The sequence below is a fragment of the Loxodonta africana genome, chromosome 1, assembly GCF_030014295.1.
Source record: "Loxodonta africana isolate mLoxAfr1 chromosome 1, mLoxAfr1.hap2, whole genome shotgun sequence".
NCBI lineage: Eukaryota > Metazoa > Chordata > Mammalia > Proboscidea > Elephantidae > Loxodonta > Loxodonta africana.
Genome location: NC_087342.1, coordinates 144,033,195 through 144,057,779, shown reverse-complemented (window position 1 = coordinate 144,057,779; position 24,585 = coordinate 144,033,195). Strand labels below are relative to the sequence as shown.

The 24,585-nt window shown below is 37.2% G+C and overlaps 1 protein-coding gene across 4 annotated transcripts in view; it reads left to right on the top strand.

Moving 5' to 3' along the window:
• Positions 1 to 24,256, top strand: part of IBTK (inhibitor of Bruton tyrosine kinase) — a 97,121-nt gene extending 72,865 nt beyond the window's left edge. For 2 of the 4 annotated variants that reach the window (XM_023544183.2, XM_010586533.3), the window contains exons 26-29: positions 7,728 to 7,877; positions 21,545 to 21,616; positions 22,026 to 22,155; positions 22,963 to 24,256. In XM_023544183.2, the coding sequence (XP_023399951.1) occupies positions 7,728 to 7,877; positions 21,545 to 21,616; positions 22,026 to 22,155; positions 22,963 to 23,094 (484 nt within the window). In that variant the 3' untranslated portion in view covers positions 23,095 to 24,256. Of the gene's footprint in view, positions 1 to 2,601; positions 2,769 to 7,727; positions 7,878 to 21,544; positions 21,617 to 22,025; positions 22,156 to 22,962 lie in introns of those variants that run through there. The other 2 variants (XM_010586535.3, XR_002784846.2) reach the window with 2 other exon arrangements.
• Positions 24,257 to 24,585: the final 329 nt, after the last annotated feature.

The window sequence follows — 24,585 nt, the reverse complement described above, 5'->3', positions numbered from 1 at the left end:
TGGTTTTGTCTGTGTTTTCCTTGATCTCTTTCCTAATTTTTTGGAGAGCCCAAAATATTAGTCTTTTGAATTCTATATTAGGTAGTTCCACTGCTTTTTGTTTTACCAGAAGGTCATCTGATTCTTTATTTTGATCACTTGCTGGAGCCATCTTTTCCTGCTTTTTTATGTTTTAATATTGTCTGCTGTCTTTGTGACATTAAGGTATTATTTTATTTCTTTATTGACTGTGTGTTCATTTGTTTCACCCTGCTTCTTTGTTTTGATATGTTAGGGTCGGTGGTCCAGGTGTGTTTTGCTCCCTTCTCATCTGTGGGCTCCATATCTCTCACCACCATGTCTGTGTGCAGGGCAGCATCAGGCAGGGTGAGCCAGTTTTCTGTACACTGGTTTGGTGAGGCGACTGAGGGTGGATGGGCAGGCATTGTCAGCCTACCGATGGTCCAGTGGTGTGGGAGCATTCACAGCCCCTTGCCAGATCAGTTTAGGTGTCAGTTGGAGAGTGGTACGGGCTTGCTTCCCACTGTTCAGCAGCTGGTCTGGTGGCGAAAGTGGAGGGTCAGTATGTGCCCAGTACAGTGGTGAGTTTGAGTTTGGGAGATGCTTCTAGCTGCAAAAGCATGGCGACAGCCAGTGGGAAGGGGAGGTGGCATACAGGGTCTAGGTTTGGAGTGAGAAAAATAAACAGACAAAAAATTGGTCGCTACTGGATAAGGGTGGGACGGACCTCAGGGCCAGATGAAAGGGGGGAGTGGAGGTGGTGTATGAGGTTAAATGGAAGGTATAAAAACAAGAAAGAAAGAAAAAAAAATGATGGCATGGTGGGGGCTGGTGGGTGGGGATGGGCTAGTTTGCCAGTGGCATTCTATCCATGGTGGCTTGGTGGGGGCTGGCGGGAAGTGGTGGGTGATGGCATACGGGGTTAGGTGGAAGGGAGAAAGAAAAATAGGAATGTAAAAGAGAAAAAAAGGAAAAAAATGGCATTGCAGTGGGGACCAGCAAGTAGGGGTGGGGCAGACCCATTGGAAAGGGAGGGGAGGTGAAGTACTGGACTAGGTGGGAGGGATAAAGAAAAGGAAAAATATATAGGATGGTGGAGGCTGTAGGTAGGGGTAGGGTGTACCCAAGGCAGCAGCGGGCTGGTGCGCTGGTAGTTCTCTAGCTGCGGGAGTGCAGTGGAGTCTGGTGGGAAGGTGGGAAGGAGGCTTAAGGGGCTAGGTGGGAGAGAGAAAATAAAGTAGGAGAGGGAAAAATGAATTTAAAAAAATGGCATAGTGGGAGCCAGTGGTGGTGGTGGGGTAGGCCTGCAATAGATTGGTGGCTCTCTAGCCATGGTGGTGTAGCATGGCCTGATGGTAATGGGGATGGTAGTGTATGGGGCTAGGTGGGGGGAGAAAGAAAAGGAAGAAAGGGGAAATAAAAGAAAATGTGGCTTGGCAGAAACTGGCAGGTGGAGGTGAGGCATACCCAGGGTATTGGTAGGCCAGTGGCTCTCTACCTGCTGTGGCACTACATCGCCTGGCATGAAAGGGTAGAGGTGGCATACGGAGATAGGTGGTAGGTTGAAAGAAAAAAAAAAAAAGGCAGAATGGCACTGTAGTTGGGGATGGGTGGGACCCAGTGTGGTGGTGGGCCAGTGACTTTCTACCCACAGCACTACACCATGGCCTGGCAAGGAGGGGTAGAGATGGTGTTCAGGGCTAGGTGGTATGGAGAAAGAAAAGAAAGGCTAAAAAGAAAATGGCCTGGCAGCAGCCTCTGGGTTGGAATGGGGTGGACCCAGGCTGACGGTGGGCCAGTGGCTCTCTAACCAAGGCAGTGTGGCATGGCCTGGTGGGAAGGGGTGGAAGTGTGCTATGGGGCTAGGTGGAAGGGTGAAAGAGATGGAAGAAAGGGGGGAAAAATGGTGCAGCAGGAGCCTGTGTGTGGGGGCAGGGCAGACCTGGGCTGGCAGTGGGCTGGTGGTACTCTATCCAAGGTGGCATGGCGTGGCCCAGCAGTAAGAGGTGGAGGTGGGGTATGGGGCTAGGTGGGAGGGAGAAAGAAAAGTAAGAAAGGCAAAAAAATGGTGCATCTGGTGCCAGCAGGTGGGAGTGAGGTAGACCCAGGGTGGTGGTGGGCAGGTGGCCCTCCAGCTGAGTTATACAGCGTGGCCTGGTGGGAACGGGTAGAGGCAGCATACGGGGCAGAAGGGTGAGGGTTGGGATGTGTGTTTCTCTGGTTACTGGGTGCTCTGTCTCCTGTCGGGAGCTCTGTGAAGTTGTCTTCCCATAATCCCTGTCTAGGGTTGTTGCTGCTGTGTTCCAAGATGGTGATGCCGTGCCGTGTTAGTTGGCAGGATACCTCCACTCCATATCTCTCCGCATTCTCTGTTTTCCTTCAGTTTCTTTTTCCATTTGGTGTTTGATCTAGCTCTATCCCTTCATTTGATGCTTAGGGTTCCAGGATTGATGTTTGTATCACTTTTACTTCGTTTTTCAGGTCTTTGCTATAGAGGGACAGCATGATGCATCTGTGTAGGGTGCCATGTTGGCTCCACCTCCCTGAAATTAGGTTTTTAAATAACTTTTTATTGAAACAAAATATGCATTCTAATTGCAGATAGAAGTGTTTCGGTTGTTGAATTTTCACGAACTGAAGACTTCTGTGCAACTGCCACCCAGATGAAGAAGCGACATTATCAGAAGTCCCATCTTGGCTACCTTCTATTCTGTATCCACATTATCCTGACTTCTGTTAAACACAATCCTAACTCCTTTTACCATAGAGTAATTTCTCCAGTTTTTGTATTTTTTGTAAATGAAATCATACACTGGTTTCTTTTGATCAATGTCATATTTATGAAATTCATCTGCACTGTCTAGTAATTCATTGTGTAAATATGCCACAGTTTATTTATTCATTCAACTCTTGTTGGCACTTGAGTAGCTTCATTGTTTGACTGTTAGGAATAGTCCTGCCGTGAACATTCTAGTTCATGTCTTTAGTGAACATATTTCCTCATTTCTATTGGAAAATAGAATTACTGGCTCATAGGATGTGTCTATATTCAGTTTTAGTAGATACCACTAAATCCCTCAGGACTGGTCTCCTCTTGGCCTTACAGCTCTCAACATAGCCGGGGTGTCTGCTGCTGCCAAAGGCAGGCCAGCTTGGCCCTCGTACTGCCACTTGCTCCACTCAGGCATCCATCTGCACGGGTCTGGACTATGGCTGCTTCTCCTTTTTGGGGTGCCCAGCTCCATTGGCGATCTGCCTGGAGGTGTCCAGCTCCACGCCATGAACCAACTCAGCCTACCACTGCCATCTTCTCCATAGGTCCACCTGCCCACCACCACTCTCTGCTGATCTTATTCGCACTGCTCACACCACTGCCACCATTTCTCTGCTGTGCTTGCTGCCATTTCTCTTGGCCTTTGGTGTTAGCAGCTCAATATTGCCCTTTTACTCATCTCTAGAAGGTTCTCAGCACAGGAATCCTGTGTCCAAAGAATGTGCTGCTCTCTAGGCTGTTGTTGATCAGGAGGTTCCCCCCAAGCCTCTCTGAAATAGGCTGCTTATATAGGAAAACTTGTGAATTTATGTGGAGATCAGACTGGGAGAATCACAAACCTAGGGCCAGAAAGGCCACGTAAGGAAACCCATTGCACCCAGTTGGCATCCTTGCCTTTTTCTGGTCTTAGAGAGAAAGCGTTCAATATTTCACTATTAAATAAATGTTTGCTGTGGATTTTTCCTAGATGCCTTTTGTCAAGTTAAGCAGGTTCTTTTTTACTCCTAAATTGTTGATAAAACCTATTTATGATAAAAATTGAATATTTTTTGAAATGTTATCTTACATCTATTGAAATGACCATAAGATTTTTCTGCTTTATGTTTTTAATATGGTGAATTAATTTTTCTGGGTTGCCTGTTTTCTTTGTGGGAAGATTTTGGCAACTAACTCAGTGTTTGCAATCAATATAGAATTATTTAGGTTTTCTCTTTCATTTTTTTGTTTTCAATAGGTAGATCTTAGCAAGATGTTTGACCATTTCATGTAAATTTTCAAATTAATTTGCATAAAATTATTGATATTTCCTTATTATCCTTTTAATACCTGTGTTGTTGTTGTTAGTTACCCTCAAGTCATCCTGACTCATGGCAACCCCATGCTTGTAGAGTAGAACTACTCCATAGTGTTTTCAAGGCTATGACCTTTCAGAAGCAGATTGCTAGGCCTTAACTTCCGAGTTGCCTCTGGTTGGGTTTAAACTTCCAACTTTTCAATTAGTAGTCCAGTGCTTAATCATTCACACCACCCAGGGATTCCTTTTAATACCTGTAGTATTTTGTATTTTGTTAGAAAAGGACATTATGTTTGAGAAAGTGTAGGGTCAGTGAAAACAAGAAAATCCTCCATGAGATAGATTGACACAATAGCTGCAATAGTGCACGCAAACGTACCAATTTGTGAGGACGGTGTAGGATTGAGCAGTGTTTGTTCTGAAACTAATATGAGTTGCTGTGGGTCAGATCTGTAGTGGTATTGGTAACGATAGTCTTTTTCATTCCCGATATTGGTAATTTGTGTTCTCTCGCTCTCTTTTCCTCCTCTAGTCTCTCCTTTTTCTTCTTAATAATTCTAGTTAGAAATTTCTCAGTTCTTTTTTTCTCTTTCCAAAGAGCCAGTGTCTACCTTTGTTATTTTTCTCTATTACTTGTCTCCTTTTCTATTTCATTGATTTTTATTCTTTATTGTTTGCTTTCTTTTATTTACTTTGCTCCACTTTTTCTATTTTCTTAAGGTTAAATTTTAGATAATTGATTCTACACCTGTCTTCATTTCTAATGTAATAAGGACTTAAAGCTACAAATTTCTAACTGCAGTTTTTCTTGTATCCTACAGATTTTGATATGATGGCTTTTCATTAATTCAGGTTAAAGTATATTCTGATTTCTCTTGGGATTTCTTTTTACCCATGGATTATTTAGCAATTTGCTTAATTTCTAAATGTTTGAGGTTTTCGTAGCTATCACATTGTTGATTTCTACTTTAGTCCATTGTTTTCACAGATATTCTCAATATTATTTCAATCCTTTAAAGTAATTGAGATTATTTATATTGTCTATCTTGGTGAACGTTCAGTGTACATTTGGAAAAAGAATTTGTATTCTGCAAATTTGCAGTGCAGTTTTTTATAAATGTCTATCTGATGTAGGTGATTGAAAGTCATGGTGTTTAGATCTCCGGTGTCAATTACTGGTACATATTTTTTCTTTTGGTCTAGTTTTTCTCATTTGCTGGGAGACCAGTGTTAAAAAATCTTCAAGTTTATCACTGGATTTATCTATCTCCTTTTAATTCCGTCAATTTTTGTTTCATTTATTTTGAAGTTCTGGTTTTATACCCATACACATTTATGACTGTTAATATGTGCCTGATAAATTGACCCTTTAAAATTATGAAATGCCTCTGTTCATCTCTGTTACTACACTTTATCACAAAGTTTACTTTCTTTTATGTTCGTATTGACACTTGTGCCATCATATGCTTTTAATTTCAAGGTTTATACTTTTCATTTGTCTACCTTCAACCTGTTTCTTTATTCAAAGTTTGTGTCTGTTATGTAGTAGGTGCATGGTTGGGTCTTGCTTTTTTTTAATTCATTTTGACAATCTGTGTTTTAATTAGAGTGCCTATTCTATTTATGGAGCCCAGGTGGCAAAGTGATTAAGCATTTGGCTGCTAACCAAAAGGTTGGCAGTTCGAATCCACCAGCCACTCTTTGGAAACTGTGCAGGGCAGTTCTCCTCTGTCCTAAGGATCGCCATGATTCAGAATCAAGTAACTTGATGGCAGTGGGTTTGGTTTCTGGTTTTTATTCTATTTATATTTAATGCAAATATTGATATGGTTGGGTTTAGGTCTCTCATTTTACTATTTGTATTTCCTATCTGTCTTTTATTCCTCTGTTTCTTCTTGCTTTTTGGGGGGGGGCGGGGTTGGATTTTTTAGTATTCTGTTTTATCTTTTGGTGTTTTTAGCTATACCTTTTTGTATTATTTCTTACTGGATGCTCAGGAAATACACATTAATTTTTCAGTCTACTTAGCCTGAAAAATATTGTACCTCTTCACATAGGAATCCATGGTGGCATAGTGGTTACGTGCTACAGCTGCTAACCAAGAGGTCAGTAGTTCACATCCACTAGGCGCTCCTTGGAAACTCTATGGGACAGTTCTCCTCTGTCCTATAGGGTCACTATGAGTCGGAATCGACTCGACAGCAGTGGGCTTGGGGCTCTTCATATAAGGTGTACATACCTTGCAACCACATGGGTTCATTTACCCTCTTTATACTTTGTATTGAGGAGCCCTGGTGGTACAGTGGTTAAGCACTCGACTACTAGCCAAAAGGTGAATAGTTTGAACCCACCAGCTGCTCTGCAGGGGAAAGATGTTGCAGTCTGCTTCCTCAAAGATCACAGCCTTGTAAACCCTTTGGGAAAGTTCTGCTCTGTTCTCTAGGGTCGCTATGAGTTGGAATTGACTTAATGGCAGTGGGTTGGGATTTTTGGTGTACCACAGGGTCGGCAGTTCAGATCCACCAGGCGCTCCTTGGAAACTCTATGGGGCAGTTCTACTCTGTCCTATAGGGTCGCTATGACTTGGAATCAACTTGAAAGCACTGGGTTTGTTGTTGTTTTTTTTTTTTTTTTGGTTTTATATTATAGTTGTCATATGTATTGCATCTATATATGTTATTTTATATATACGTTATATCATTTTTGTTTTAGTTAATATGTATTTCGTAGATGTTAAAATATTATTTTATGTTCACGTTTTCTATTTTCAGTGCTTTGCTTATTGAAGATTTGGATTTCCATCTTGTATCATTTCCTTTTAATATGAAGAGCTTCTTTAGCAATTTTCATAGTCCAGGTCTGCTCTTAACTTGAGGTTATCTGAAAATGTCTATTTAACCTTAATTTTTCAAAGATAGTTGAATATAGAATTTTTTACCTTTGGTTTTTAGCAGTTTGCCTATGATGTACTCAGGTGTGGTTTTCTCTGTATTTATGTTTAGGGTTTGCTAAAATGCTTGAATCTTTAAAACTCTGTCTGCCACCAAATTTGGGACATTTTTGGCCATTGTTTTGTTCTTTTTTTTTTTTTTTTGCCATATCTCTCTCTTCCTGGGACTGCAGTTATACATATGGTAGGTTTTTTGATATTATCTCATAGGTCACCATGGCTGTTTTAAAATTTTTTGAATCTTCTCACTGTTCTTCGGATTCAGTAATTTCAATTGATCTGTCTTCAAGTTCCTTGACTCTTCTCCAGTATGCTGTTAAGTTGATCCAGTGAATTTTCTTTTTTAAATATTGTACTGAAAATTCTTGAATTTCTACTTTTTCCTGTCTCTCCCCCTCATTTAACATCCTATTCTTTAGTTCATTCTGAGTATTTTATCTTTACTGGAGCAAACATATTTTAGTATTATTGCCTGCTAATTTCAACAATCTGTATCATCTACAGTATTAGTCTCCATTGTTGCCTTTTTTTACAACATGGTTTTGATTATTTCACAGTGGACAGCAAGAATCTAGCATCACATTGAAAACCATAATTACATAATATTATTGTAGAATTTTTGTATCCATTGTTTCTTTTGTCCTTTTGTGACTTTCAACAATGACCTTGAAAAAAACATGTTTTAACATGGTGTTTGCTTTATTTTGCAGGGCATCTTCTCTGCATTCAGTTTCATCCAAGTCATTCTGGGATTTTTTACTAGAAGAAAAAAAATCTGTTACTGGCCATAGTTCAGGGGATCATATCAAAAAAGTTTGTTTTAAAGGAGTTGAAAGTTCCCAGGCTCCAAAAGTCATAAGGTAATAAAATAAACTTACATATTTTCTACCTTAAAATATCCTGTGGATGTTTTGTGTTCAGAAATAATCTTAAAAAATTTATGAGGCAGATATTCATGCATTCTTTTACATTCAAAGTTGACCTGCCTATTCTTTAGCCATTTTATTTTTGAAGTAGTTATTGAGGTGTAATTGACATACAATAAACTGTACGTGTTTAAAGTATGTAATTTGAAGTTTTGGCACATGTATACACCAATGAAACCATCACCGCATTCAGGATAGCGAATCATTCTCAAAAATTTCCTAATGCCCTTTTGTAATCCCTTCTCCACCCTGCCTCACACTAATCTGCTTTCTGTCAGTGTAAATTAATTTGTATATTTTAGCATTTTATATAAATGAAATCATACAATGTGTACTCTTTTTTGGGGGGGGTCTTCTTTTACTCAGCATAGTTATTATGAGATTCATCTATGTCATTATGTATACTGATAGTTTATTCCCTTTTATTGCTGAACAAGTACTCCATTGTGTAGAGTTTATTCATGTTCATCCATGCTTCTGTTGATAGATCTTTGGGTTGTTTTCCAGTTCTTTCTCTGACCATTTTTGATACTGGTTTTTAAAGTTCTGTGTAGTTTACAAAGATGTTTCATTTTTTGAATGTCTACATGAACCATGAAAATCTATCCATAGTTTAAAGCAATATTTTAATAAAAATAGCATCCCTACTAGGTTTTTTTACTAGGTTATGTAAATTCACTTAATTATTGTTCAAAGGTGAGCATTCTTGGGGCATTAGATAGGCCAGTGTTAGAAGAAAAAAGAGTATTTTAAGTTGGTTGACTATATGGAGAATTTTTCCCTTATTTATGCTCATATGACACCTCTCAAAGATATTAGTCCTTAGAGTATTTTAGACAAACAGAAATGTAATTTAAAGTATCAGTTGTGACCAGGTTAAAATTTGTTTTATATAATGATACTCATTGCTTTTGGGTCAATTTCGACTCATAATGACCCTATAGGACAGAGTAGAACTGCCCCATAGAGTTTCCTAGCTGTAATCTTTACAAAAAGAAACTGCCACATCTTCCTTCTGTGGAGTGGCTGGTGGGTTTGAACAGCTGAACTTTTGATTAGCAGCCAAGCACTCTAACCACTGTGTCACCAGAGCTCCTTTGTATAATGATAGACCCTTTATTTCATGGTTTGTCAACCTTTTTTTTTTTCTTTAATGAAATATTTTGTTGAATTCCAGTGTATCAAACACATGATATAAACTCAGATTAAAGAAGAGAGAGCAGGCTGGGACCCATACTGGTTTAACCTGACCTTACCTGCCTTACAGCCATCTCCCAAGGAACTGCCAAAGCCTTCTAACAACATTGTTTGGAAACTTCAGAGAAGTTTAGACACACTTTTTAAAAATGTTTGGGCATAGTGTTGTTGGAATTGTGACTGGCTTCGATATTATCGATCTTGATATTTGAGAGCAAAGTTCTTGAGTCATTTTCTTACACTACAGAAAACTAGAGCTCAGAAAGAATCTGAAGAGGTCATCTAGTCTGTCTCCATAACTTTTCAAACAAACACCTGTAGTAATAGAATGCTGTTTTAAAATGAAAATCCTAAGTGGAACCCTAACATATGAAACAGATAAACCTTTTTATAGATACATTTTATAAGTTAAATTTTTAACATTTACTTATGATAAAGCGGGAGTATTAAGGCGGTTTGATGGGCTCATAAATATGAAGTTGGGTGTGATGAATCACATTTATAATCTTAAAATGGGCCAACAAATATTTATTATCTGCTCTGGGTCAGGCATTGTGCTAGTTACTGGAGTTGCAGTGGTGAACAGAATTAACATAGCCTCTGGCCTTATGGAGCTCGCGAAGAAGAAAAACCATAAACAAATGACTAACTGCAAAACATGAAGAAGAAGTGTATCAGCCTTAGTGTTTTATTTATTTGTATATTTTAATTGTCTGATATTAAAAAAAAATTCTGACAAATTAGTTACAAATGATTTTTTAAATCAACTCCTTTTGACATTAAGAGAGCTCTTCATTTAGATAGAGACAGTAGAAACTTAATTTTTGAATTTATATAAAAATGAATTAGCCAGGCAACACAATGCATATGATCTTCAATGCAATCAAAGCATTTGAATGTGTATTTTTTATGTTTCAAAAAAACTATTTCACACAAAAAAATTAAATACAAACAAATGTCTGCACAACATTTTATGATATACTAAAAACTACTAGACCTGAACATTTTAAAAGTGTTCAGTGAGTCGGAGGTTGTTTTCTTAAAGATTTTGAGAGAAGGGTGTTTTATTCCCTTCCTAAGTGACAGATAATCTCTTGGTGTTGTTAAACTCTCAGAGTAAAAATGATGTTTATGAATCAAAGAACAAATGTTTGTAAGTAGTTATTATGTAAAGATCTCTCACTGGTAGCTTTTTCTATCCCAGATAAAATTTCCCTTTATTTTGTTATGTTTAAAAACAAAATGGGGTATTTGTTGTCTTCTGGAATGACCACAGTTCTCCTTTTTCTATATGCGTTATAATCTTTTAACAAATTGAATATAGTGTAGTCTTCTTTTTATTTCAGCAAAACATAATAATGCCATTTGTTTTATAAATTGTATGATGTGATGTCCTGGAGACCACACTTTTAAATAGAAAGACAGGTAATTCTTCATTTTCATACTGCAGGAAACACAAATCTACCCCATTTGTATTTATCTCATTCTCCTTTCTTGTTTTGCAGTAGAAGAGTTGACCCTCCTATCTAAGTCCAATATCAGTATTCATGCTTGTATCTCATCCTCTCCTACTTCAGGATTCTTTTCTTTCTCATGTATATTCAGCCTTTCTTTTTAACATGATTCTGTCCACCTTTTTTTTTTTCTTTTTAAATACATTTTAGAGCAATTTGAGGTTTGTAGAAAAATTGTGCACAGTTCCCATATTCCTCCTCTTCCCCCTGTATAGTTTTTCCGATTACAGGCATACTTTCTTGCACTTTGCAGATATTGCATTTTTCACAAATCGAAGGCCTGTGGCAGCTCTGCGTCAAGCAAGTCTGTTGACACCATTTGTCCAACAGCATGTGCTCACTTCCTGTCCCTGTGTCACACTTTGGTAATTCTTGTAATATTTCAGGCTTTTTCATTATTATTATATCTGTTACGGTGATCTGTGATCAGTGATCTTTGATGTTACTATTGTGATTGTTTTGGGGTACCACGGATCTCACCTATGTAAGATGGTGAATTTAATTGGTAAATGTTGTGTGTCTGACTCTTCTACCAACTGGCCATTCCCCTGTCCCTCTCTCTCTCCTCAGGCCTCCCTATTCCCTGAGACACAACATATTGAAATTAGGTCAATTAATAACCCTACAACGGCCTCTAAGTGTTCATGCGAAAGGAAGAGCCACATATTTCTTACTTTAAATCAAAAGCTAGAAATGATTAAGCTTAGTGAATGTCTTAGGCTGCGTTCTCTAGAGAAGCAAAACCAGTGAAGCACAGAGAGAGAGAGAGAGAGATTGATATCAAGGATGTGGCTCTCACAGTTGTAGATGTTAGAAAGCCCCAAGTCCATGGGTCAGGCTGGAGGCTTCTCCTGGCTCATATAGCTGCAGGGGCCAGTGAGCCCAAGATTGACAGGTCAGACAGCAGGCCTCTGTCTCATAGGCTATGGAGGCTGACGAATCCCAAGATCGGCAGGTAAGATGGTAGGCCTCAGGCTCACAGGCTGTGGAGTCTTATGAATCCCAAGACTGGCAGGTAAGCTGCTAGTTCAAGTTCCAAGAACTGGAGGTCAGGTGAGGATCTGGAGTGAGCAAAAGCTAGCGACCTTTGCAAGAAAGTCCATGTATAGTGAATGCTGGCCACAGCCCCAAGGAAAATCCCTTTCTATTGATTGGCTACTCAGAGCAGAGCTCATTAGGGGTGACTACATTTTATCATATCTCATTATGGAGGTGATTACATCGTTTCATAGCTGCCAAACCTACTGCATAACTGCCAAACCACCGAGAATCACAGCCCAGCCAAGTTGACAGCACAACCTTAATCATCACAGTGAGGAAGCCATGTTGAAAGCTGAGATAGGCTGAAAGCTAGGCCTCTTGCATCAAATAGTTAGCCAAGTTGTGAATGCAAAGGAAAAGATTTTGAAGGAAATCAGAAGTGCTACCCCAGCGAACACGCGAATGCTAAGAAAATGAAACAGTCTTATTGCTGATAGGGAGAAAGTTTTAGTGGCCTGAATAGAAGATCAGACCAGCCACAACATTCCCTTAAGTCAAAGCCTAATCCAGAGCAAGACCCTAACTCTCTTCAATTCTGTGAAGGCTGAGAGAGGTGAGGAAGCTGCAGAAAAAAAAGTTTAAAGCTAGCAGAGGTTGGTTCGTGAGGGTTAAGGAAAGAAGCCGTCTCTAATATAAAAGTGCAAGATGAGGTAACAAGTGCTGTTGCAGAAGCTGCAGCAAGTTATCCAGAAGAACTGGCTAAGGTAATTGATGAAGGTGGCGACGCTAAACAACGGATTTTCAATATAGACGAAACAAGCTTGTACTGGAAGAAGATGTCATCTAGGATTTTCACAGCTAGAAAAAGTCAATGCCTGGCTTCGAAGCTTCAAAAGATAGGCTGACTCTCTTGTTAGGGCTAATGCAGTTGGTGACTTTAAGTTGAAGCCAGTGCTCATTTACCATTCAGAGAATTCTAGGGCCCAAAGAATTGCGCTAAATCTACTCTGCCTGTGCTCTATAAATGGAACAACAAAGCCTAGATAACAGCTCACCTGTTTACAACATGATTTACTGAATATTTTAAGCCCACCGTTGAAACCTACTGCTCAGAAAAAAAGATTCCTTTCAAAATATTACTGCTTATTGTCAGTGCGCCTGGTCACCCAAGAACTCTGGTGGAGATGTACAAGATTAATGTTTTCATGCATGCTAACACATCCATTCTGCAGCCCATGGGTTGAAGAGTAACTTTGACTTTCACGTATTATTTAAGAAATACATTTCATAAGGCTGTAGCTGCCATACATAGTGATTCCTCTGGTGGATCTGGGCAAAGTAAATCGAAAGCCTTCTGGAAAGGATTCACCATTCTAGATAGCATTAAGAACAATCATGATTCATGGGAGGAAATCAGAGTATCAACAATAACAGGAATTTGGAAGAAGCTGATTCCAACCCTCATGGATGACTTTGAGGGGTTTAAGACTTCAGTGGAGGAAGCAACTGCAGATGTGGAAATAGCAAGAGAACTAGAAATAGAAGATATGACTAAATTGCTGCAAACTCATGATAAAACTTTAACAGATGAGAAGTTGCTTCTTACGATGAGCAAAGAAAGCGGTTTCTTGAGATGGAATCTACTCCTGCTGAAGATGCTGTGAACATTGTTGAAATGACAACAAAGGATTTAGAATATTATGTAAACTTAGTTGATAAAGCAGTGACAGGTTTTGAGAGGACTGACTCCAATTTTGAAAGAAGTTCTACTGTGGATAAAATGCTATCAAACAGCATTGCATGCTACAGAGAAATTTTTCATGGAAAGAAAAGTCAGTCAATTCAGCAAAATCCATTGTCTTATTTTAGGAAACTGCTGAAGCCTCGCCAACCTTCAGCAACCACCACCCTGATTAACATCGAGGCAAGACCCTCTACCCGCAAAAAGATTATGACTCGCTGAAGGCTCACATGATTGTTAGCATTTTTTTAGCAATAAAGTATTTTTTAATTAAAGTACATACATTTTTAGACATAATGCATGCTTTAATATACTACAGTATAGTGTAAACATAATTTTCATATGTACTGAGAAACCAAAAAATTCATGACTGGCTTTATTGCGATATTCACTTTATTGTGGTGGTCTGGAACTGAACCCATAATATCTCTGAGGTATGACAGTATTAACATTTTACATTTGTCACAGTTGATCAACTGATATTGATAAATTATTACAAACTAAAATCCATAGTTTTTACTTGAGGGTTCACATTTTGTATGCTTCTGTGGTTTTTGACAAATGCATGTAATGTATCTACCACTAAGAGTATCATGGAGAATAGTTTCACTGCTCGTACAGTGCCCTGTTTGTTCATCTCTCACTTCCTCCTGGACCCCTGGCAACCACTGATCTTTTTACTGTATAGCTTTGCCTTTTACGTAATGTCCTGTGGTTGGAATTATACAATATGTAGCTTTTTCAGGGTGCTTTCTCTCAATAATGTGCATTTAAGGTTCCTTCATGTCTTTTCAAAGCTTAATAGGTCATTTCTTTTTATCACTGAGTAATATACCATTGTATGGACATTCTATAGTTTATCCATTCACCACTGAAGGACATCTTGGTTGCTTCAAATTTGGGGCATTTATGAATAAAGCTGCCATAACTGGGCCATGGTATATAATTCTTTTTATACATGATTGGATTCAATTTGTGAATATTTTGTTGAAGGTTTTTGCACCAGTGCTCATGAGAGATATTGTTTGTAAATTTCTTTCCTAATAATGTCTTTATCTGGTTTTACTATTAGGATAATGAATGAATTAAAAAGCTTTCCTTCTACTTCTATTTTTGGAACAACTTGTAGAGAATTAGTTTCATTGCTTCTTTAAATATATGGTCCCATCTGATTTTGAATATGCTCAGGTCTCTTTCATGTGGTATGAGTGGGACAGTCCCTCACTCACCTGCCACACTTTTATACAGCAGTTGCCTTATCATTAACTACCCTAACCCCCCCTTCACAGCCAGATTTCTCAAAAGAGCTGTAACCTCCCACTCACTTCTTAATCCCATCTGGCTTCCAGCCCTACTACTAAAAAAAAAAATACTACATCCCAACAATTCAGGCTGATTTCAGCAGTGACTTCCATATTGCCACAGCCATGAACTTTTTTTAATGTGACTCATCATACTTGACTTATTAGCAATATTTGTGACTATTGATCAGTCCTACTTGATTGAATCTTTCCTTAACTTCTGAGACAAAAGTGTGCTAGATTACCTTTTAATTTTTCTGCTCATTCCTTTTCTTTGAAAGCTTATTTTCCTCTTCCTGGCCATTAAACGCTGGAATTTAGTTATAGGCCCTCTTTTCATTTCACTTCATATTCTTTCTATGCTATCCATTGTATGAGCATGTAGTCAGTTATCAACTATACACTGAAGACTCAGAATTTATACTCCCTGTACTTACCTCTCATCTGAGCTTCAGATTTTATTATTCACCTCTCTTCTTGACATCCCTATTGTATTTGGATGTTCAGAAACATCTCAAACTTGATCAAGTCCCAAACCAAGCTTAATATTTTCCTCATACCCTTCTTATAAAAACAAAATAAAAAATGTATGTATATGTAGACAAAAAATAAAACAAGCCATTCTTCTGATTTTTATTCCTCAGTAAATGGTATTTGCAATTCTGCCTGTAAGAGTCATCTTTGACACTTGTTTCTCGTCAATACCTAGTCTGTTAGGAGGATGTGCCAGTTTTCTCTCTTAAATATTTCTCAAATCCATATGCTAAACGTCACCTCCACTGTCATGGCCCTTGTCCAGACTACTAGGATCTTTCACTTGAGTAACCTAACCTCCTAACTGGTCTTGCTATAGACTTTCATCCTTTCCTCCAATATATTTAGTCAGTATGTTCTTTATAAAATGCAACTCTTATGACTCTTATGATGAAGCTAGAAATCTTAATATGGTCTTCAAAGCCTAACTAGTCTGGCTTCTGCTAGCCCCTTCAGCTTTCTTTTACTATGTAGTCTCTATAGTCTAGCAATCTTGGTCTTCTTTCAATTTCTTAAATGCATTTTCCGTCTCTGTACCCTTTGGCTAGTTGGCTCTGACTTGTCTTTCAGTCTCTGTTCAGTCATATTCTTTGGAGAACTCTGATTTCCCTTACTGGGTCAGTAGTTTTCTGTTACGTGTTTTCATAGTACTTTTCCTTTATTATAATTTTCACACTTTTGTTATGTTTTAATATCGTTATATTTTCAACTATATGTTCTGTGAGACCAACGAAGATCTCTTTCCTTGCTCATCATTGTATCACTGATGCTTAGAATGGTTCCCAGCACATATAGGTGCTCAATAAGCAGTTGCTGAATGACTGAATAAATTAAAATTGTAGCTCTGTCTCAAGTAACATTTGTTTCTAATGCAGTGACTTATATTGAATGTCTTAGATATATAAATTTTAAGGTATGAAAATTAAGTGTACTTTTGTAGTATTTTAAGTTTTAAATATTGACTATACATAGAAATGTTCTTTGAATAAATATCTTTTGTCATGTAACTCAAATTATGAAGGGCCTGTGGTTTCTTGGTTGATCACTAGAGTGTGCTGTAACATCAGGGTTCTTAATTGTGCAAAGTTGTGTGTGTTACACTACTTTGGAAATTTGAATGGAGAGTATATGATAGTGTCGTAGGTACATAGCTTAGGTGTTTGGTAGCAGGAGTTAATATTTTAAATAGCTATGTGCTATCACTGACAATGATAATAAGAAGGAAAATATACAACTTGATTTTCAGTTTTTTATTTCACCATAGAAAATAAGTAATCATAAATGAGCTTTTTTAAAGGAAACAATAAAACATAACAGATAATGTAAAAAAAATTTAATTCACCAAATTATGGGGCATGTGATATATGTACAGCAGTCTGTGGGCCTCTGTTGTGTCTGTGTAAAAGTATAATACACAGCCCCAACCTTAAATGTATTTGAAATACAGTTGATAAGCCATAACATGCACACATGGAAGTTAAATGAAAAGAATGAAATTACAGTATAAGATAATAGTATTAAAGAGGCCACAAAGAATATATGATTAAGTGCCAGGTGAGTGGCTCAGAGAAGGAAAAGTGACTGCGGGTTAGAACTGTCACGAAAGACTTTGTTGAAGAGGAAGGGCTTGGGCTGTGCTAGTTCTTAAACACTTTCTTACTCAATCCCAAATACTTGACTATTATATTTACAACCATGTAAATAATATTAGAAAAATAGATTACTTAAATATTGATCCATTTTATTGTCACAGGTTTTTGAATGTAGGACTAAAAAAAAAAAAAAATGTGAAGGGACAGTATAAGCAGAGGAAATTGTGGGAGTTAAAGCAAGAAGGCAGGAATGCTTATGGTCCTTTGGGAAGTTGGGGTGGCAGGGATTGGGGGTGCTCATCTCAGGAAACCCTACAAATCGTACATTCTTGTTTTAATGGTAGAAAATGTGATTTTTTTCCCCCAAGGCTAGAGAAATCCAGGAATGGCAGTGTCATTTGTGAATGCTAAAATGTAGAAGAGAGGGATTTGTGCAGTTTTCATTTGTTTATTGTTAATTATGTGTTCTTTTTCACTTTCATGTGTTTTCTTTCATTTTCCTTTCGCTTCATACTACTCCCTTATGTAATTTCTGGACTGAAAATATGAACTTTTATTTCTAATTAGTAAGGAAAACTACTTGTGAAACAAAATCATTATATGATTATATCAGTTCTAATCTTATATAAAAATCTGTGTAATTAAGTTAGTAAAAAATCTTAAAAATTAAAGAAGCCAGCTGTGTGGTAAAAGTAATTTAGTTTCTCTCTTTAAAAATTTGAGAGTATTAATGTTCATCAGTTTGAACAAAAACCTTTCGAAGAACATTTTAGCTAAGCTTTTTGTGCTTTATTTTAAGAAGGCTAGATTTGATACAGACTTTCTATTGGAAATGTCTACAGTGTTTCTTTGTTGCTAATACCTAAAGCTTAATAATGCTATTTTTATTAAATCTGAAAGCTTAAACTATTTTTGTCATTTGTTTAATCTTAGCTCTATTTTAATCTTAACAACTGTGCTTCATTTTAAGATGAAGTTTTAACAGATTTCAAATTGGGTAAATTTATAATTAATAAAATTACCCATTGAAAAATCATTAGTGGAAAGAATCCTGAGATTATAGCCTTAAGAAAAAGATTCCAGTTCCAGACTAACCGTTAACTCTAGCAGTTTCCGAACCTCAGTTTCATTTAACATGAAATGAGAGGAACATTTCACATAGGTTTATTATGACACTTAAAAAATGACACTTAGATAACATAAATAAAAGTACTTAAAAATATAAAATATTACATAGGTTAGTTGGTATACTTAAGCTGTGGTTGCTTGACTGATTTAGTAAGACCTGTATATGGCACGTTAGTCCTATTGTTTACTATTGTTACCCAATGGTGTAGTCTTTTCAAAGATATCTGGAGCTTGTAGCTGCTGCTTCTTCCTTAGCGGTTAAATATAATTGATTTGTAATGTATTTACATTTCCTTGAAAGTGTTTGTTCATTATATGTGTTTGTTCTGTGCTGTGTTTCAGTGTCCTAGAAGTCAACTAGCCTTACACTGACTTTAAGGCCTTCCGAGGAACTAGGGGATTTGCATGTAGTCTCTGTCTAAGGTTGTTATCTGTACCAACAGACTGTAGAAATTTTTCCATTTTATAATCATCCTAGTCTAGACTCATAATCTGTAACAAGTTTATCCCAACAGCTTTATAGTTCATCTCCTTGCCTTCATTTTCCTCCTGGTCCAAAGTCATCTACTCCATCTTGGAGACTTCTCTTGTTGGATGTTATAGGTCAGACAAAGATCCAGCAGATTTCAAGTCTCACAGGCTTTTGTTAAAACTAAGAGCCCTGTAACTAGACCTATTTTCACTTCATTTTGTATGCCAGTACCTACATCTGGAAGAAAAGTTGCCAGTAGTTTAAAAGAATGAGAAACTTAAAACAAAACTCTGCTTTTATTCCATGCTAAAACAAACAAACAAACAAACAAAAAAACCTTTGTCTTTCTGTTTCAATCATTTATTCTCTGAGTATTTATTCATAAGCTACTATGTTCCAGGAGCCCTGGTGGCACAGTGGTTAAGAGCTTGGCTGTTACTAAAAGGTTCAAATCCACCAGCCACTTCTTGGAAACCCTGTGGGGCAGTTCTACTTGTCCTAAAAGGGTTGCTACAAGTTGGAATTGTTGGCAATGGTTTTTTTTTTCTTTTTACACTATCTTCCAGGTATTCCCTTAGACATTGGAGATGCAGAAAGGACGGAGACACAGCCTCATACCTTGAGAGACTAGTCTAGCAGTTAAGACAGATGTGTAAACAATAACAACACAGTGTGGGAAACTATAATAGAGATGTGATTGAAGTGCTTAGAAGTGAGAAGGTGATACTTGAGCCAGTCCTTAAAGAATGAGAAGACATGTGAAGTGGAATGTATTCCGGGCAAAGAGGAATAGTAGAAATAAAAGCAGCTGTGTGATAATAGAGTGGAAAAAATGCCCGGATTTGAGTCCTGTCTCTGTCATTCTATTTGTACATCAGGCAAATTAATTCTTTGAGTCTTAGCTTATGCATGTTGGAAAAAAAATTACATGCTTTCTTCACAGAGTATTGCAAGGCTTAAACAAGGTAATATACATGAAAGTACATAGGCTCTTAGTAAATTAGTTTGCCCACATCAGGTCTAAATGTTTTAGCTTTCAGTGCAATGTGGGTATGCTCTGGCTCTTCTGTTTCTTTCTAATTTCCCTTTTAATCCTTTCCTTATCCTCAATCCAATCATTCTCACTTATTGAACAGCTTACCTTTCCTTTAGATCTTTCATCCATCATGTACAGTTACTAAAAAGCAAAAAAAGGGGGTGGGGGGCAAAAGACTTAACTGATCTTCCTTAAGCTACCAAAATAATTTACAGTTCCATGTATTTATACAGCCAAAAACCTATCTCAGTGCCATTCTCCTCAGCTTTAATGTTATTTCTTCAGTGAACCCAAAAGTGCATCCCCTCATCCAGATTATGTTAATTTCTTCTGTGAATGCATGGTACTTAGTACTTTGCTCATATTACCATAGATATGGGTTACTGCACTCTCACATTATTTTATCATTGTTTGAGTATATTTTTTAATCTCCTCTGTCAGAATTTTTTGAGGAGTGGGGGACTGGATTTTATTTATTTTTTTATTGTGCTTCAGGTGAAAGTTTACAGAGCAAATTAGTTTCTCATTAGACAATTAATATACATATTGTTTTGTGACATTGGTTGCCAACACCGTAACATGTCAACACTCTCTCCCTCTTGACCTTACTTTCCCCATTTCCATTCGTCCAGCTTTCCTGTCCCCTCCTGCCTTCTCGTCCTTGCCCCTGGGCTGATGTGCCCGTTTAGTCTTGTATATGTGGTTGAACTACATGTGTTGTTTATTTTACAGGTCTATCTAATCATGGGCTGAAGGGTGACTTCAGTACTGAGTTAAAAGGGTGTTCGGGGGCCATACTCTTGGGGTTTCTCCAGTCTCTGTCAGACCAGTAAGTCTGGTCTTTTTTTGTGAGTTAGAATTTTGTTCTATGTTTTTCTCCAGCTCTGTCTGTCCAGCTCTGTTGTGATACCTGTCAGAGCAGTCAGTGGTGGTAGTGGTGCACCATCTAGTTATGCTGGATTCAGCCTGGTGGAGGCTGTGGTAGGTGTGGTCCATTAGTCCTTTGGACTAGTCTTTCCTTTGTGTCTTTGATTTTCTTCATTCTCCCTTGCTCTAGAGAGGGTGGGACCAGTAGACATATCTTAGATAGCTGTTCACAAGCTTTTAAGAACCCAGATGCTGCTCATCAAAGTCGGATATAAAACATTTTCTTTTAAACTATGCTATGCCAGTTGAGCTAGATTGGGGACTAGATTTTAAACAGCCTAATTTTCAGCGCCTAACATATAGTGCTGATACATGCCTAATAAATGTTAGTGCATAAAGTAATCAGAAAGTCGGTGTTTTAGGCCCTGTTAATTCTATTTTACTCACTATCTGTTTGACTTTGTGTCATTAACCCCATCTAGGCCTCAGTGTTCTCAGGACATTGATTAATCTAGGTAATCTCTAGGAATTTTTTTTTTACTCTAAAATTCCAATTATGCAAATCTCTATAGTCCTGAAATGCTTTCTACTCCTCTCATCCTATACCCCCTTATAGTTCTCAAGTTCGTTCTTCTCTGCAAGGCCCTCAGGTGACTAGAATTCTTTTTGATTTTTATAGTCCTTATAGTCATTAGCATTTGATTTGCTAGATACTGTTTTAAATTCATTCTTGATTTTTTATATGTTTTTTGTGTTGTTTCCTCACCTGGTTGTGATTTTTTAGAAGGTAGAGATCATGCCTGTGTTTCTGTCCTATCTACAATCCCTAGTTTATCAAAGTATTTAGTATATTAGTAATGCACACAAATTTTGGCTGCTAATTGTCTGTGTACGTTTTGAAATATGGTAGTAGTTATTTTATTCATAATATTTATGTGAAACACATTCTTCACAGAGTTCTCTATTTCCTAACGTATGTTTGGTAACTGTAAATGGCCATATGAATGATATTAGAAAACAGACCATTTACTGCAGGACCTTCCTTGGTGGTATTTTACACACAAGATTTTATAAATATCTGTAGATTGTTTTGTTAAAATTTTAAACAAACTTGACTGCACATTTTATTGATTTGTCTAATGAATTGGCTTGCAGTTCCTTCTCTGTATCTCTTTTAATAAATGGCTGTACTAAGTATCAGAAGCTTTTCATCTCTGGTTTTGGCATTTGTTTTACAGATGCTCTACCCATGGTACTCCTGGACCAGAAGGCAACCATGTTTCAGATTTACCACTTCTAGACAGTGCCAAGTAAGGTTAATTAATTAGCTTTTGGCCCTTAAACACTAAGCACTGCTTAGTGGTGACAGAGAATTTTAAGAAATTGGAAATAGAATGGTATTGTATAGAAGGTTTTATCTGAATACTCTCTGCTCCCTACTTGCCTTTCTGTTTAGTTGTTTTATTTCTCCTCCCCCCCTACTCCTTGGCATTTTCCAAAGTTTTTGCTACAGCACTGATCCAAATAAAATACTGGTTTTCCTTTTTTCTGTTTCCTACTTCATCATTCTGTAATCTCTGCAGAAGCTTCCAGGTCCCTTTACATTGTATGTCTCTGTAAAATGTAAGAGTGACATACACTTGAAAATGTAACATTTCAAGGAGATTTTGTGTGCAAAAATTTGGAAAGATGAGTGAAAGCTTTTTGTTATTCTTTCAGTCCTTGGCTGTCTTCTTCACTGACTACTCCTTTGGTAGCCCCAGTCACTTTTGCATCTATTGTAGAAGAAGAGCTACAACAAGAAGCAGCTCTTGTTAGAAGTCGAGAAAAACCCTTGGCTCTGATTCAGGTAAAGAATCTGCCTGTAAGGGTTAACTTAGGGAAGAACTAGCCTACGTTTTATCCTTAGGTCTTAAGAAAATTGTTTGCTTTACAAAGGTGCATAGGTCTATCAAATAAAAATGTAAATATCACATAAAACTAAACTGAGGCATCTAGCAATTTAAGTATTAATTGAAGGGATTCAGCACAACTAATTTAGAAACAATAAATTGTAAAAAAGCTAATAGTTACAGCTTTGGTGATGCTTTGGACAGTTTTCGTTTACCAAAGTGACGGGTGGAGAATTTGGTTATGTCTAGCTATATACTTGGCCTCTGCATCATTAAGCGTTCCTAGGTTGTGAGCAACAGACACCAACTCTCTAGCTAAGTTAAGTAAAAGGGAATTTATTTGAAGGATAGTGAGATTACACAGACTGAGCTAGCTGGAAGACCAGAGAGCCAGACTTGGAAATAGACAAGATACAAAGTTGCCCTGGAGATTTGGCAAGCAAATTTAGAGGATTTGTACAGTACCAGAAAGTATCTGACAGGGTGAAGCTATTGGAATGAATGAATTCCAACAGTCATTTTCAGTTTCTTTTTCCTTCTGCTCAAGATTCTAATTCCTCGGAGGGTGGGTATCTGATTATTTTAGCTCAGGCTTTAAGCCTTTTCCTTGACTGGAGGATAGCAGTATACCTTATTTAGACTCACTGTATTGTATCCATGGAAAGTGTTAATTCCTCAAAAGGAAACTGGAAAGTTAATGTAATCCTACTATAGGTTATAATTAAAAGAATTGATGTAAGTCTTTTTCCCCCTTTCCCTTGCAGATTGAGGAGCATGCTATTCAAGATTTATTGGTCTTCTATGAGGCACTTAGCAACCCTGATGAATTTGTCATTGTTGAAAGGACACCTCAGGGACCACTGGCAGTACCTATGTGGAATAAGCATGGATGCTAGTCCACTGTGGAGTTGAGATGCATATTTCATAATTGTGATTGTTAAAATATTTTTTTGAAAAAAGCTATGAAAAAGAGTTTTTACACATCTGGTAACACATCGTCATAGATAGAATAAGAAGAGTTCTAATTTCTTTATAATAGTTTAAGCATATAATGATTATATGATTAAAAAGAAATTCTTCAGAATTGTGATTTCAGTAACTTTTCATGTAAAAATATGCTGAAGGAAAAACTTAATAAGTTTGAATAGAATCGTTTCTTAATCTTACAAAGGAAAATATGAATGATTGAAATGTAAAATCTGAGTGATGCATTAAAAATAACTTTTCCATTTGTTAATTTGGTATAAATAATTTAGAAGATGTTTGCCAGATACCTGTTGTTACTCTTTTTTCATGACATTGATGAGCTTAAAGTAGGGGCATCAGTCATTACTTCTGATCCATTAAATGGCCAGAAGTTTGAGTTTGCTGTAATAGCTTTTATGTCTCCATTCTTGTATCTTTTTTATCAGGCTATGAGTGTTTTAGGTCTGTTTAAAGCTTGAATTGCTCAAACGCCAAATCGCAGTTTGGACGGCACATTCTCCATTTTGCATTAAGCTATGGAGTGGAATAGAAAGTAAATATGAATACTATTCTAGACAGCTTAGGCTAAGACGACTAGTTTCTTTATAAGATTTGGAATCATCGTAGTTTTCTTTCTTTTTTTGATGTGAGGGGAGGCTTTTAGAAGCCTAATTGTGAGAGAACCAGTTTCTCAAAGTGTTAAAATTTTCTCTAGTGAATGCTTAAGTATATATACATGAATTTTTTGGAAGAAGATTGGTTTATAGTTATACAATATTACATAATCAGAAATTCTCTGATTCTGTGTTATATGAATAGACATAAAAATTGCTTTTTTTCTTTACAGTATGCTGCTTGGTTTGTTTTTGAGTGGTTAACTTTTAAAAAAACAAATGATAAATCTGTGTTCCAGCACAACTGGGAAAGTTAATTGTTTTAGATTCTGGAGGATAAGCCTAGGAGACTACACAAGCAATTCGTTACTGTAATTCAGTTGATGGAAATATGGCTAAAAGTAATTCAGTATTTCAGGTTTAGCTCTACTCAAAAGAAGCAAACATGTGCAATAAAAAATAATCTTGATCCATTTCACTTCTAACGTGTGTTTGATATCTTGTACTGTATTGACATGTCTTAAGAGGAATTACTAATTAGACCTATACTAATATGTTTAAGTTGATGTTTTTCCACCTAGACTTCTTAAAAAAGGGCAGTTTTCTAAACATGCACCAGCAAAAAGTTTTATATTGTGTACATTTGAGTAAATTAAGAAGATAGGAATTGTACATGTTTTTAATTGATGTTTTAGTAAAGAGGCTTTATGAAATATTTTTCATTAGGAGCTTCTATTCTTCCATTCTTCTTTACTATCTAAAGTTACAAGAAAGTGGTGATTTTCATGTTGTACTCCATGCTGCCTG